At 41.2% G+C, this 16,796-nt stretch overlaps 1 protein-coding gene across 3 annotated transcripts in view; it reads left to right on the forward strand.

The window, feature by feature from the left end:
• CWH43 (cell wall biogenesis 43 C-terminal homolog) overlaps positions 1–16,796 on the forward strand; it is a 52,461-nt gene that overhangs the window by 20,530 nt on the left and 15,135 nt on the right. For 2 of the 3 annotated variants that reach the window (XM_019962727.2, XM_019962729.2), the window contains 5 exons: positions 2,125–2,250; positions 4,158–4,237; positions 9,095–9,200; positions 10,536–10,671; positions 12,506–12,655. In XM_019962727.2, coding sequence (XP_019818286.2) covers positions 2,125–2,250; positions 4,158–4,237; positions 9,095–9,200; positions 10,536–10,671; positions 12,506–12,655 — 598 coding nt within the window. The remainder of the gene's footprint in view (positions 1–2,124; positions 2,251–4,157; positions 4,238–9,094; positions 9,201–10,535; positions 10,672–12,505; positions 12,656–16,796) is intronic. The other variant, XM_019962728.2, reaches the window with a different exon arrangement.

Here is a 16,796-nt window from a genome sequence, read left to right on the forward strand (position 1 = left end):
TTTACCCTCTTTTTACCAATAAAATAGATTTTGCATATGTGAATCTTAGTGTAAATGATAAATGATAAGTAAAATGTAAATGATAAAATCATAGAGTATATATCTTCCATTTCAATGATTATGACCTTACATACCAAAATTAAAATTTCATAGGCTTAGCTCAGTTTAACATTTCAGAAACTGTCTTCTGGCTGTAATGAAATTACTGATATGTACCAAGCAGACACAGATCAAATGTTGCCTGTCATTTTAGTTTTAAGTAAAACATGTCCAATGCTTCCACGATAAAATCTTTGAAAAATTGAGGAGATAAAACATATTTTAATAAGGGATTCACTGGTGGCTTAGATGGTAAAGAATCTTCCCTCAATGCCAGAGACCTGGGTTCGATCCCTGGGTCAGGAAGATAAACCCTGGAAAAGGAAATGGCAACCAACTCTAGTATTCTTGCCTGGAGAATTCCATGGACAGAGGAGCCTGGTGGGCTACAGTCCATGGGCTGTTCAACAAAGAGTTGGACATGACTGAGCAACTAACACTCAGTTCTTTGTTCACACATTTTTCTACTTGTTCATTTATTCATTAAAAAATTATCACGCACCTACTGTGGTCCAGGCCTAGTGCTAGGTACCGGAGACTTAAGAGACAGAATCCTGCCCACCTGGAGCTTCTGTGTTGTGGGGGAAACACCACACCTCACATTAGACAAATACTTAGGGAGTTATGGCGGGGCGGATGCTACACAGGAGTCTGGGCTTCTACTTGTGCTCATCTGTCAGTCCTCCTTGTACCCGTGGAATATATCCAACCACTCTGTGCATTTGCACATAAACTTTCTTCTCTGTGAGCTAGACATCTGCCAGGACAGGCCGGTTTGGAAGAGGTATATTTTAAAGCAACTTTTGAGGATTTGCTGTTTCTGGTAGATATCAAAGCTGCAACCCAGGAAGAGACATACACTGCTGCATTTCCTCCGCGATAGTCTTGGCTTTGCGAACTTGTGTTTCTTCTGATTTCTTTCAGGTGTGTGTACTCTGTCCTGCTCTATCTTCCTGTCCAATGCCCTGCTTTTTTTCTTACTCCAGCTTGCTTGGGGGTCTGCCATGTGGAGCAATGGAACAAAAGTAAGAGCCGTTCTAAACATACGTTAGTTTCTTAGAATGTTATGAGCGACAGGCGTTTTGAGTTCCTTCTCACTACTTATGGAATTGCAGAAATCGTGCTTTATTACAGCTTCAAATAACTAAGAATTCTTTTTAGTAATAGTGACATTATGTTGATAAGGCCGCAGAAACTGAGGAACATCGGTAAAGTTCAGAGTAGCTTTGAATAACCATTGTAAAGAATCTATTAGATCAGAAACTAGTTATAAATGTATTGTCTAGGTTTCTCCTGCTGTTTCCTACTAATTGCACGTGACTTTTTTTTAGCCTTCCACCTAAGCATCTTTTACCAGACATTCCCCAATTTATATATTGTTCACTTACACCTCTGTTTCTAATTCTCATTATATACAATGTTACAAGTATGCAGACTTCATGTGTAAGCTACATAGAAATGCATCCCCGTTGAGCTCGTCTTTCTTGGCCCAGTGTGAGCTCCAGCGCGCATCCTCTGCTTGGACACACAATCCAGGCCATGAATGCTGCCATATTAAGAACCTCTTCTTGTTCTTAATACTCTTCATATTAAGTATCCTCTTCTTGTGCTCCTCAACTCGGTGTATATGGTCCCTTTGGTGGAGAAGACCAAGTCCCTGAGGCAGTCCAGAAGATGACTTTCTTTTTGTCCCACCCTTCCCTGGACAATCAATGTCAGTGACCAACACTACGACCAACCTAATATTGGTATTTCCTAGGAAATACTCAAGAAATTGTAAGAAGCCCCTTATCAAGAAAGATTGGGGTCTTTTAATGTACAGCTTAATTTCTAGAACCCTTCCTGATTTCTTATGATTATCCTAATAATTAAAAGTAATATTGGAGTAATTGCTTAGGTACTGAGATAACTCAGTAACTGAATTTTCAGGATATATCCATTTAAATGGAATTTAGGCTTCTGGAATTTGCTACTGGAAATAGTTTTAGATCAAAATGTAATATATTCATCTTTCTTTTTTGACAGGGACTGTGATGGTAATTATTGGGCTGAATATGTTATTGGGTCAGAAGAAAAGAGTTGATTTTCATTTTCAAACAAAAAACAGTCCTAAAGTCCTTTTCAGAGAGAGTGAAAAATACGTGAAACTTTGTGAGTATAGTTTTGTTTTATTTTTAAAAGCATTTTATTATAAATATAAATTTTCAAACATGTGAGCTTAAAAAATATAATGAACCCGCAGGTACCCTTTAACCCAGTTCTAACAATTATTAACATTTTGCCCATGTTGTTCATACCTTTTTTTTAAATGAAATACTTTAAAGGAGATCTCTGATTATTGAATCATTTCAACCATAAATACTCTGTGTTAGTTTTGTTTCACTTCTAACGTAGATTTAACTAGGATTTCCAGAATATTTGTTGAAATAGAGACTATTTATTTTGTTTCTTGTTCTCCTTTTTTTGGAAATTAAATATGTTAGTATTTGGAATACTGATGAGAAGAAACAAATATCAAATTAGTTTACTATTCAGTCTGACTCATCTCAGAATATACTAGATTAAATAAAAATGTTTATTGAATGTATAACATTTGCAGATACTGTCTTAGCACACACCCATCCATACTCAGTCATGTCTCTTTGAGACCCCATGGACTGTAACCTGCTAGGTTCCTCTGTCCACAGGATTTCCCAGGCAAGAATACTGGAATGGGTGGCCATACCCTCCTTCAGGTATCTTCCTGGCCCAGGGATTGAACTGGAGTCCCCTGCGTTTCTTGTGTCTTCTGCGTTGCAGGTGGATTCTTTATTGCCACCAGAGAAGCCCCAATATACTGCATTATTGTTGCCGTTTAGTCGCTAAATCATGTTTGACTTTGTGATCCCATGGACTGCAGTGCTCCAGGCTTCCCTGTCCTTCACTGTCTCCCAGAGTTGGCTCAAACTCGTGTCCATTGAGTCGGTGATACTATCCAACCATCTTATCTGTGTCACCCCCTTCTCCTCCTGCTCTCAACTTTTCCCAGCATCAGGGTTTTTTTTTCCCAATGAATCAGCTTTTCGTATCAGCTTCATTGGAGCTTCAGTTTCAGCATCTGTCCTTCCAGTGAATATTCAGGGTTGATTTCTTTTAGAATTGACTGGTTTGATCTCCTTGCACTCCAAGGGACTTTTAAAAGTCTTCTCTAGCACCATTAGTTTGAAAGCATCAATTCTTTGGCATACAGTCTTAGATTCTAAAAATTTTAATATAAGAAATATCTTGGGCTTGATTCTGCAGGGTGTTTTTGCAATGGTTCCTGCTCATGGAGAATTGTTTTCTTGTATATATTTATGATTTTATTTTATTTATTTATTTTATTTTCATGGTTCTTGGAATGTTTTTAGCAAAGCTTCTTTGATGTCTGAGGTTAAAGTATGGGTTATATATGCATGTCAAACATGAAAATTAACCCACGAAATAGACATTTCCCCTTTACATAAAATCCATGGCTAATAAATTCAATAATTTCATTAAAACTATTAAAAATACGCTTCAGTTCAGTTCAGTTAGTTGCTTAGTCATGTCCGACTCTTTGTGACCCCATGAATTGCAGCACGCCAGGCCTCCCTGTCCATCACCAACTCCCGGAGTTCACTCAAACTCACATCCATCGAGTCGGTGATGCCATCCAGCCATCTCATCCTCATCCCCTTCTCCTCCTGCCCCTAATCCCTCCCAGCATCAGAGTCTTTTCCAACGAGTCAACTCTTCTCATGAGGTGGCCAAAGTACTGGACTTTCAGCTTCAGCATCATTCCATCCAAAGAACACCCAGGGCTGATTTCCTTCAGAATGGACTGGTTGGATCTCCTTGCAGTCCAAGGGACTCTCAAGAGTCTTCTTCAACACCACAGTTCAAAAGCATCAATTCTTCAGTGCTCAGCTTTCTTCACAGTCCAACTCTCACATCCATACGTGACCACTGGAAAAACCATAGCCTTGACTAGACGGACCTTTGTTGGCAAAGTAATGTCTCAATTTCTTCAAAACAATTATTTTCTGTTTTCTGTTCAGTTTTGTGGCTGCTTGTTGGTGTGGGATTGTTGGGATTAGGACTACGGCATAAAACCTATGAGAAGAAATTGGGCAAAGGGGTAAGTAATTAAAAGTTTTGATATAGAATTTTAAATGATGCCTATGTATATGCATGCATTTGTACACTTCACTATTATGATTGAACCCTAGGCCTGGGTCTGAGGACGTCAGGACTCTGGATTCCACATTCTTAACCTTTAGGTTGGGCTTCCCCATTGGCTGAGTGGTAAAGAATCCTCCTGCAATGCAGGAGACAAGTATTCGATCCCTGGGTTGGGAAGATCCTCTGGAGAAGGAAATGACAATGCACTCCAGTATTCTTGCCTGGATAATCCCATGGACAGAGGAGCCTGGTGGTTATAATCCATGGAGTCACAAAGAGTTGGACACAACTGAGCGACTAATCAACAACAAAAACAGCAACAGCAAACCGTTAGATCACAGGCTGATAACATAGTGGAACTAGTTTATGAAGTTAGGTTCCTGGGACAGGATAGACCCATATATTAGACTTAAACTCATCATGATTTGTTATATAAAGTTATTGTTGTCATTCAATGACTTAACATATCCAAACTATGAGATAAAAAACTATTTTATAGTGGGCTTCTTTGTACTGTTTGGTACATATTTCTGAAGGCAACATATATGATTCTTTGAGAAAAATCTTAAAGATAATTCTAGATTTTGTGGATTATGCTCGGTATTGATGGGTCATGGAAGTTTTCTGTCTCTTCCTTTCCTCTCTTGTCTATAGTTTGATGTTTTATTGTCCTTTACTCTTATAGGCAGATGGGCAGAAGCAAGAGTAAGTCATTGCAATGTGATGCTTTCCATCTGCTCTGATTAAAAGTTTGATATGTTTCATAATGCAGTTAGAATTATAGCTTGGCAGAAACAGCATTTGAGGGTTAACTTTGAATTTTAGCAATCTGAGTTATCAGGCAAATTTTCCGATTAATTAAAAAGCTATAGTGAGGATGAAGCACATGCTCTTTTATTTAGCTTTGTAAGTCCAGCACCTCACAGAGTACTTGGTACATACTCAGAACTCAGTAACTATTCCTTAAAAAGTAAATAGTTCATTACATGGTCTCTTTCTTCTGCCCTTCAATTGTTAATTTTATTATTGTAACAAGATGTCAATTAGAAGAAGATCCCCAATGTCAGCAAAGGGTTCTTTTAAAAAGGAATCATTTCATTTAGATTTAATACCTTTTTTTTTATTAGTTCATTCATTGATTAATTCATGTGATACATGAATGTTATTTGATAAATGCTTATTGAATGTCTCTTGTGTGCCTGCTATCGGGGATATGAGGTAAACTAGTTGGACAAGATTCCTGCTGTCATGGTAATGTAAACTCACGGAGTCTACATTCTAACTGGGGAGAGAGACGGTCTTCAGAGGAAGGAGTAAATAAAGACTATCACTTTAGATCAGGTGGCTCTGAAGCATGTAAGATGATGGAGTAGAGAGTAACTGGTCTGGGTGGTTAGAGAAGGCTGCTCTGAGGACGTGACGTTTGAGTTGAGATAAGAGAGCTAGGAGTAATGGATTCAGGTAGAAGGAACACAAGTAAAGAATGGAAAGGAAACAGACTTGAAGTGTTTGAAGGGCATCAGAGTGGGCAGTGTGGCTGAATCTTGGCGAGCAAAGGGAAGCGTGGCAGGAGATGAGGATGGGGACACAAGTGAGATCACATCATAGGGCCTATGGAGCACAGGAAGGAATTCTGATGTTAGTTTTTTTTGCAGTGGAAGCCACCTGAATATTTCAAGCATTCGCACAAAGAGATGTGATATGATATGATATATATGTATATGTGTTGTGTGTGTGTATGTGTGCTAAGTCAATTCAGTTGTGTCAGACTCTTTGTGACCCCATAGACTATAGTCCACCAGGCTCCCATGTCCATGGGATTCTCCTGGCAAGAATGCTGGAGTATTGCCATGCCCACCTCCAGGGAATCTTCCTGACCCAGCATCTCTTACATCTCCTGCATTGGTAGGCAGGTTTCTTTACCACTGGCACCACCTTGGAAGCCTATATTTATCAATTTGGCTGCTTTGTAAAGAATGGATTGACGGATTGTAGAGTGGAAGCAGGGAGATAGGTTATGAGGCTTTTTCTGGTGTCCAGGAGAAAGGCCCTGGAATTTTGGATGGGTGCCATGGTACTGGAATTGGAGAGGAGTGGATAGACTTAGAATATATTTTGAAAGTAGAGCTGATAGGATTTGCTGATGGATTAGATGTAGATGGATAAAGGGAAGGGAAGAATAGAGGATGACTTCTATGCTTTTGGCTTGAGCAACTGGATGGAGTGTGGCAACATTTACTGGCATGGGAATAATGAAGGAATAACAGGTTTTGGAGTGATGAAAGCCAGAGTGAATCATAGGTATGTAGTGATGTGAAAAAGTATAACTTTTTATGAATGTAATCATGCCTCTGGAAGTCTCTGCTGATGGTTCCATTCTCTTTATAGGACATTGCTAAATGGAGTCCTCTTTCCTGTATAGACATGAGAGGCCTGCTGTGGCACACCGAGCTGCTTAGAAGTGGTAGCCCTCCTCTGCCAAGAGGCAGCATTCACTCTTCTCTCAACCTGAATTTTTATGTTCCACTTTGTTTCTCTCAGTTGTGATAGTATAGTTGGTCTAATCTGGCCATACTTTTTCATGGGATCCATGCTGTTGGTCAGCTGGAGTTAGTTTGAAATAGTTGGGGTTGGGTACCGCATTCTTTGACTGGGCCCATGGACTCAAAAGAGGAATTTTCAGAGGGTGCTGTGCTCCTGAACCTCAGCCTTGCCAGTGTGGAATTGGCAGGCAACTCTGCAAAAATGGTAAAGGACTCTGTGTATCCTTCTGTGACCCCTTTCTTCTCTAATACAAGGGTAACCCAACCCTAAATCATTCATTAGGGCTGAGTAGTACTACAGCATATGTATGATCTTTTTTTTTTTCATTCATTTTCTTATTTTTCCTACTGAAACAACAGCCAGGTTGTTTCTAATTTTTTTCTGCTATAAATATCTCTTTCCCAACATTCCTCCTAACTTCCAAGCCTAACCTAGAAACTCACAAATTTATTATGATAATCAGTTCAGTTCAGTTCAGTCACTCAGTTGTGTCCAGTTCTTTGTGACCCCATGAATCGCAGCACGCCATGCCTCCCTGTCCATCACCAACTCCCGGAGTCAATCCAAACTCATGTCCATCGAGTCAGTGATGCCATCCAGCCATCTCATCCTCTGTCGTCCCCTTCTCCTCCTGCCCCCAATCCCTCCCAGCATCAGAGTCTTTTCCAATGAGTCAACTCTTTGCATGAGGTAGCCAAAGTACTGGAGTTTCAGCTTCAACATCCGTCCTTCCAATGAACACCCAAGACTGATCTCCTTTAGGATGGACTGGTTGGATCTCCTTGTAGTCCAAGGGACTCTCAAGAGTCTTCTCCAATACCACAGTTCAAAAGCATCAATTCTTTGGTGCTCAGCTTTCTTCAACAGTCCAACTCTCACATCCATACATGACCACTGGAAAAACCATAGCCTTGACTAGACAGACCTTTGTTGGCAAAGGTCTGCTTTTTAATATGCTATCTAGGTTGGTCATAACTTTCCTTCCAAGGAGTAAACACCTTTTAATTTCATGGCTGCAGTCACCATCTGCAGTGATTTTGGAGCCCCCCAAAATAAAGTCTGACACTGTTTCCACTGTTTCCCCAACTACTTCTCATGAAGTGATGGGACAAGATGCCATCTTTGTTTTCTGAATGTTGAGCTTTAAGCCAGCTTTTGCACTCTCCTCTTTCACTTTCATCAAGAGGCTTTTTAGCTCCTCTTTACTTTTTCCCATAAGGGTGGTGTCATCTGCATATCTGAGGTTATTGATATTTCTCCTGGCAATCTTGATTCCAGCTTATGCTTCTTCCAGCCCAGTGTTTCTCATGATGTACTCTGCATATAAGTTAAATAAGCAGGGTGACAATATACAGCCTTGATGTACTCCTTTTCCTATTTGGAACCAGTCTTTTGTTCCATGTCCAGTTCTAACTGTTGCTTCCTGACCTGCATATAGGTTTCTCAAGAGGCAGGTCAGGTGGTCTGATATTCCCATCTCTTTCAGAATTTTCCACAGTTTATTGTGATCCACACAGTCAAAGGCTTTGGCATAGTCAATAAAGCAGAAATAGATGTTTTTCTGGAACTCTCTTGCTTTTTCGATGATCCAACGGATGCTGGCAATTTGATCTCTGGTTCCTCTGCCTTTCCTAAAACCGGCTTGAATACCTGCAAGTTCATGGTTCACGTATTGCTGAAGCCTGGTTTGGAGAATTTTGAGCATTACTTTACTATCGTGTGAGATGAGTGCAATTGTGCGGTAGTTTGAGCATTCTTTGGCATTGCCTTTCTTTTGGATTGGAATGAAAACTGACCTTTTCCAGTCCTTTGGCCACTGCTGAGTTTTCCAAATTTGCTGGTATATTGAGTGCAGCACTTTCACAGCATCATCTTTCAGGATTTGAAATACAAACTAGCAAATATCTCCTTATGATTATGCATTGCGTGTTAGTCGCTCAGTCATGTCCAACTCTTTGCAACCTCACAGACTATAGCCCTCCAGCTCCTCTGTTCATGGAATTCTCCAGGCAAGAATACTGGAGTGGGTAGCCATTCCCTTCTCCAGAGGATCTTCCCAACTTAGGGATCGAACACAGGTCTCCTACATTGCAGGTGGATTCTTTACCATCTGAGCCACCAGGGAAGCCTTGATTATGCATTAGCTGTGGGGAAATGCTGGAAAATTCCTTTCCTGAAAAATGAATTTTGGTAAAGAGAGGTGGAAAAGTGGTTCACTGAAACTGCCATTGTTCAGTCTTCCTAAATTATCATTAAAACAATTCCTCAGGCACCAGCCACAGAGGTCTCTGCTGCCATCTGGCCTTTCAGGTTTGGCTTTGACAATGACGGATGGTCTAGTCTAGAAAGATCAGCTCAACTGCTCAATCAAACTGGTAAGTTGTACTGAAATTAATTTCAGGCTTTGAGAAACTATTATTGTTACTTTCATTTTGTGCAAGATCATAAGTAACAGAAGGAGGATTTGCTGGGTCTTAGACTAATCTCTTAAAAAGGCTTTACTTTGATGGGTGGCTACCACCAGGTAGGATGGGAGGATGAAGCTTCTGTAACCACATCTGTGTTTGCTTGAAAGCAATTAGTGATTCTGGGACAAGGTCTCATTCCGGGTGTCTGCAGGAGAGTCTTGTCATGCCTTTGCTCTTGGAAATGCCCCTGCTGGGGGCTCCTGTCCCTTGGCAACCTGCTGTTGAGGACCAGAAAACCGTCAGATTAAAAGGCAGAATGGGGTGCAGTGATGCTTATTTGCAAAGCAAATTGCTTTCAAGAGACTGAGGGCCAGTTTTACTTGTTTCCATTCCCTGAGGCGCTCATCTTTGGATGTTGCTGCTGAGTCGCTTTAGTCCTGTCTTTAGTTGCTTTAGATTCTGTGCGACCCCATAGACGGCAGCTCACCAGGCTCCATGGTCCCTGGGATTCTCCAGGCAAGAACACTGGAGTGGGTTGCCATTTCCTTCTCCAATGCATGAAAGTGAAAAGTGAAAAGTGAAAGTGAAGTCGTTCAGTCGTGTCTGACTCTTGGCGACCCCAGAGGCTGCAGCCTACCAGGCTCCTCCGCCCATGGAATTTCCCAGGCAAGCATACTGGAGTGGGTTGCCATTGCCTTCTCCGATCTTTGGATGAAGCCTCCTTTAAAATATATGGGTGTTTGGCTCTTAGATCAACTAGAGGTCTCTTGCGTGGAGTTATTCCTAAAGATAAGCTTGTCTTCTGAGAAATAGCTGAGGGTTTGTATGATTCTAATGCTGTTAAGAAATTTATTGGGCCCTTAATCATTTAGTACTGATTACAGGCTTCTGCAGCACATCCAACCAGGCTATCTGAATCAATTCACCTCTGTGTCAGTACCATGGAAGTGTTTGCCCAGGAATAAAACACTATTGTATACTATATTGTTTCCGAACATAAATTAGATATTTGAGAAAGGCATTAAGCATATTTGAAATTTTGGAAAAGATGTGAATATTTGAAAATTTAGCAAAGTTATGTTTTGATCTTTTCCCCCATTTCCACAAGGTGTCCCATGCATTCTAAATATGGTAAGTATGTTTTTAGCTCAGATTTGAGCCAGTTCACCTTAGTAACTCATTAGGAATTACTTGGTTTTTTGATCTATGACTAAAGGTTTGGGATTACAAGAATCAAGTTTTGATAACTGTTTTTACATTGCTGTGGTTAATCACCACGTCCATTTTTTCCCTGCTGAACAGGTGCAGATTTCATAACAATTTTGGAGAGTGATGCTTCTAAGCCCTATATTGGAAACAATGATTTGACCATGTGGTTAGGGGAGAAGTTGGGTTTCTACACCGACTTTGGTCCGAGTGCACGGGATCACACTTGGGGGTGAGTGTACCTTGATAATGAATCCTGCACTTATAAAAGACTAGTCAGCATAAGCTTGGAGTGGACAGTTGATATTGTTATGCTTTATCCCTAGGAGTATGTCCCAGTGATGCTTCTTGGGGGATGAGGAGGTGCTGAAGATAGGCATATTCCATCATTGTTTCAGTAGCCTCTCTGTTGCTGGATATTTTCAGTTCTTCACTATTATAAACCATTCCACGTAGGAGCTGAGGTTACAGCACTAAACGTGTCTGCCCCACATGCCGTCCTCATGGAGCTTACATTCCCATGTGATGAGACAGAAAATAATCATGTACACACAGAAATATATAAGATAATTTGAGATAGTGGTGAGTGCTATGTAGAAAAGGAGAGTGGCAGGGTAGGCAGGGCAGTGGGCGATGATGCTGAAGGCAGCGTGGTCAGGAGGGGTCTCTCTGCCCACCCCACGATGGGGAGGACTAGCACCAGCTGTGGGAGGAGCCAGTGTGGACTCGAGGCAGATCACGTGTGGTGTGCCTGAGCACGGGGGTTAGGGGGAACTAGTTAAAAAGGAGGTCAGGAGTAGGCCCTTGGTCTTACAGGGTCCATAAGCCATGCTTAGCACTGACTTAACTCAGTTTTGATGGAAAACCACTGGAGGATTTTAAACATGGAAGCGGTCTGAGCTGGTATACGTGTGTGGAAGATCATTCCAGCTGTTCCTAGAAGAACAGATTTTTGGGGGCAAGAGTGGGAGCAGGGAGACAGGTGATGAAGTAGAGGTGCTAACACAGGTGAGAAATGACGGTGGGAGCTGTGGAGATGGAGAAGAGGGCACACTCAGGAGCTCTTTCGGAGCAGAGCTGACAGGAATTCCTGATTTGGGGGGTTTGGGGGGGGTTTGTGTTTGATTTTTTTTTTTTTTTTGGTCAAGCTTGTGAGATCTTAGTTCCCTGACTAGAGATCAAACCCAGACCTATAGCAGTGAGAGAACCATGTCCTAACGCTGGACCATCAGGGAATTCCCAGGGCTTCCTGGTGGTTTAGATGTCAGGAAGTGACAAGGACAGCACCTGGGTTTTTTACCTAAGTCCCTGATACGAGATGATGCCATTTAATGGGACAGGAATGACCAGGTGAACAGCAGGATTGTGCTAAGTTCGAGATGCCCTGGGACAGTCAAGTGATGTCCAGTAGGCAGTTGTGGGCAGCTTGGAGGGCCGAGTTGGACAGCAGAAGCTGGGCAGGTGCATTCAGGATCATCACTGTAGAGATGGTTCTGTGAGAGAAACTTCACGAGGGGCCACACAGACTGTGTGTGAAGCCGGGAAAGAGAAGCCGGCTGAGGTCTGAGCTCTGGTCGCCCTTTCCATGTGTATTTCTCTGACTTAGAGTGAGGTGGGACATGTTTTCCTATCTTTATCGGACCATTTGTAATTTCTAATTTTGTAAATTGCTGCTCTGAGTCCTGGCTGGCAGGATTGTGCATTCCTATATGTGTTGATTAACGTTAGAATTGTTTATGCAGATCAGTTGCCAGAGGAATAATGCAAGTAAGATGGAGTGTGTCCATTTGTGAGGCCCTAATCCCGCCCTTTTCGTGTCTCCAGGGCACTTATGAGACAGAGTTGACAGTGTTGTGCCTGGTGGCACAGTGAGACATGCTGAATGGTCCTCTTGCAGTGACTCGTTCTACAGAAGGTCCCATCCATCTTCGCCATACTGTTGTTCTCAATGCCCCTCGTGAAATGCTTGAAGTGTGAGCATCCCTAAGAACACATATTCTTAGTTCTGTTGGCATGAGATGGTGGGACCAATAGTGATGCACACGTTTCTTTCCATTCAAATGCAGGATTATGGTTTTGTCAAGATACCCAATTGTGAAATCGGAGCATCACCTTCTTCCGTCGCCAGAGGGCGAAATTGCACCAGCCATCACGCTGACTGTCAACGTTTCCAACAAACCGGTGGATTTTGTTGTGACCCACTTTGGCAATCACGAGTGGGTTTCTTTGGTTTTTCTCGTAGTGCACAAATGCCAAAAAATATTATTAACACATTACATTGATTTCCATGCATTGACCTTTCTTATTTTTTTTTTTTTTTTAATTATTATTCTCAGAGTGGTTTTCTGGGTTTGTTTTTTGGGTGTTTTTTTTTTGGTTTTAAAAATCAGGCATACAAGAAGTTCCCTGATGGCCTAATGGTTAGGATTCCGGACTTTCACCTCTGGGGCCTGAGTTCAGTCCCTGGTCTGGGAACTGAGATCTCACAAGTTTGCACGGTGTGGCCAAAAAAAAGGAAAAAAAAAAAAAAAATCAAGCACAGAAACGTTTGAGATGCCTGCAGTCCTTAACGGTGTACAAGACAGCGGTGATGGCCATGTTAGCCAGCAGTGACTGAGCAGGCACTGTGCTAAGCGCACTGTTGTATTTAATCTACATATTGTATAACAGTACATAGTCCCGTTTAACAGAGAAACTAAACTGAGAGGTTAGATGACTTATCCAACCAGGGTCACACACGCAGGAATCAGGTAGACCTAACTCAGAGCCTGCAAGTGCTTGAAACCCATGGTAAACCAGACTACAGAAAGATGGAATTCCATTTTTCTAAGGATTACTCCAGTTGGAAGTACCAGAGGGATTTGAGGTACTAAAGGACATTCCTTTACCTGTCATGTCTCCAGTCAGATGAGAGGTAGGCAGAGGAATCTGGCAGGGAGATCAACGTCTCTTTTGATTCTGATAAACCTATTTGGACAACACGGCTTAAGTGTGCCCACATGGACCTGCTAATACATCCATCCCTCCAGTAATACATGATGCCAGCTCCCCCAAAGCAGCAGAACCGTGAGGCAAGGACAGAGTCCGCCCTGTCACACTCTCCCTTAGTGAAGAGAATAACACAAGAAAACTCCCTGTTGGCAAACTGGCAGGTTCCAAGAAGAGATAGGAAGGGTTTGAGACAAGCGTTCTTAGTTCATTCTTCCAAACTTGATTTATTAGAAAAATCCTCCCAAGAAGTAAAGGATAAGAGAGAGAGAGAGAGAGGCCAAGATGGTTTTCTAAGTTGGTTCCCCTCCAAGGAGACATGAGGAATGGGGAATGAGTTTTATCTACAAAGAATAACATTCACAACCAGTGGCTTAGCACTGAATAAATCACAAATAATGCCAACATTGTTATTAAAGCCAAGATAAAAGTATATAATTTATATTCTACCATACTGAACATCTGGAGAAGGAAATGGCAACTCCAGTATTATCGCCTGGAGAATCCCATGGACAGAGGAGCCTGGCAGGCTATAGTCCATGGGGTTGCAAACAGGCAGACACGACAGAGTGACTAACAACAATACTGAACATTCTTTAATAGTCACTGAAAACATACATGCGAAGTGCTTAGTGCTATAAAATATGGCAAATGGGCGTTGTCTATCTGCATGACACAAAAGGCCACAGAGCTTTACAGTGACACAGAGAACATTGGAAAACAACAAACAAAGGTAGCAGCCAGATTTGTTTTGTTTGGATGAAACTTACAGTACAGCAGAGGGCTACCCTGGTGGCTCAGTGCCAATGTAGGCGATGTGGGTTTGGTCCCTGGGTCAGGAATATCTCCTGGAGAAGGAAATGGCAAACCGTTCCAGTGTTCTTGCCTGGGAAATTGCATGAACAAAGGAGCCTGGCAGGCTACAGTCCATGGGTCCCCAAAGAATCAGACACGACTTAGAGACTAAAACAACAATAGTACAAAAAACCCGAATATTGTTGTATTGTAAGTTTCACCTAAACAAGGTGAGCATGTCTGCTATCCTCACTTCCTATCGCCTTTCATTTTCTCAAAGTGTTATGTGCATCTGTGAAAGTACACTTGACTATTTTCTGAAATAAAGTCAGAGCATAAATAATATAAGCCAGCCATTCAAATGTGATTAATGGGGACTGTTTGCTAATTGGACTCTTGCTGGTCTTCTTAGAAATGAGAAGGTGTTTGGAGCACGGATGGTAGAGACAGTCCATATCTCTGTAAAAAACTGTTTAAAGAAATGCCTTCTGTTTCTCCTAGCAATTTTCATGTCACAAGTATAAGCATTCAGCAATCACTCCACTGAGCTTAAATTGCAGTTGAATTGGGTTTATCTTTTGAAAAATAGGCATTTTTGTGTTTAAAGCTGGCAAGGTCTCAACCTAAGAAATAGTTGAACACACTCCTTCCCCTTTTCCCTTTGCTTTCCCCCCGCTGTCTCCTTTAATCCTTCTAACCTCCTCTGAAATGTGAAGAATAGACTTGAGACGGAAGAGAAAACGAAAAGACAGCCCTCAAATTGTTTGGAAAAGAGCACAGAAGAACTACCTTTTCTAACTCTATTAACCATCTATTTAAATCTCTGTAACTAACAATATACCTCTGCTTGCTAGCTTACTCTCGTGATTTAATAATGATGACAACAACAGAGGTAATGATAAGAACAAACATCTATTGCGGAGCTGTCACTTCAGGGAGGGAAGTGGTCTGGTTAAATGGCAAAGAACAGGAAACTCCAGAACCTGAAATCAGACAATCTGGTCTGAATCCTAATTCAAGGTATATCCGTCACCAAATTTGTTAACTACCAAGTCTCAGTTTTCTTTCTAAATTAGGAGCAATAATCCTACCTATTTCAGAGGATTCTTGTGGGAATGAAATAGGATATATTTATGAATAGTTTTATCATGAAAAGTATATGACTAGAGTCACTGCTCAGTTAATACTGGCCATTCTTATGAAACTAAATTGGACACCTCTAAATGTGTGGTACCTTGGGCAGCTTAAAAGATTATTTATCAAACACAAATCAAGCATCTGTCATGTCCCAAGCACAGTGCTCCGTGCAGTCTTTTCCCTTAGAGCCTTGGCTCTTGTCCATGCCCAAGTGACACGAGAAAGTTCACACTTCAAATAGTTTGTAAAGTCATCATTACATATTTCTGTTTGCCACTGTTTTCTATAACACTACATAAAATTTTTTATTCTGAATAAATATTTAAGGATTTCACTTTCTAGTGATTATGGCTTATAAACATGAAATCAGATTAATATTAAGAATGAATTACAAAATGCTTATGCATGTTATCAGCTGATTCAGTGGGATTTCTAAAATTACCGACTATACAAATGTTTTTACAACCAATTAACAGAAAACAGTGGCATTCCTTAATTATTTAGGTATACACCATAACTAAAATTGGTATTATTTTAGGTAATTAATTGAGTCACCACTTAATTATTGTGTGTTTTTCCTCCCCTATAACAGGCAGAAATGTACAAGGAAGAACAAATGTACAAACCCATACAGAACCTGTAGTCTGTAGTTATAGTTTTTGTTCTGTTGTAAGGTAAACTCAGTGAGTTATATTTCTCTTGTCTCTGAAAATCAGATAAAATCAGTTTTTTTCAGCCCACATTATAGGGCTATTGGGCTGATTATACATCAACAGATAAGGAAATATAAAACATGCATTCAGTCGCCCTCTGTTTCTCCCTCTCTCCTAGTCCCTCCTCCTTCTTCCTTTATACCTATATACACATACACATTTTAATTATTATCAGTGGATGAAATTTATCTCCTGAGAAAATGTAAAACCAAATTCATAGATTATTTTCTAGTGATATATTGCTAAAACATATTTGAATGAAAACTCTATCTGTGGAGCAGTAACTTTGGTAGGCTCTAGACTTGATTTGAATCCCGGCTGCGGGTGTGAAAGGAACAGAATTCATTGCAGACCTAATGAAGGGACTACTTACAAAGATGTTGGAAGGATCAGGGGAACAGGTAAGAGACGCTAAGGTACTCAAACACTAGTTAACAGTGGAGAATCATTACGATACTTAGGGCTGAAGGGACAGAGAGATATTGTGTTCCCAGAGCCCTCTTTGATCTTGAATCAGAAAAGGGCCACCAGGCATGAAGAATGCAGCTCCTGGAGAAGAAATATCCCAACTTCTCTCTCTTCCTTACCTGTTTATCTCCTGCTGGTGCCTTCACTTGACCAGACCTCACTGGTAATTAGCAGACAAGGGAGCCCATGAGATGAAATCTGCTGGGATCAGCCTCCAGGGTATAGAGAAGAGTTGGCAATGGATCTGGGCAAAGAT

Source organism: Bos indicus, chromosome 6 (genome assembly GCF_029378745.1).
Source record: "Bos indicus isolate NIAB-ARS_2022 breed Sahiwal x Tharparkar chromosome 6, NIAB-ARS_B.indTharparkar_mat_pri_1.0, whole genome shotgun sequence".
NCBI classification, from domain to species: Eukaryota; Metazoa; Chordata; class Mammalia; order Artiodactyla; family Bovidae; genus Bos; species Bos indicus.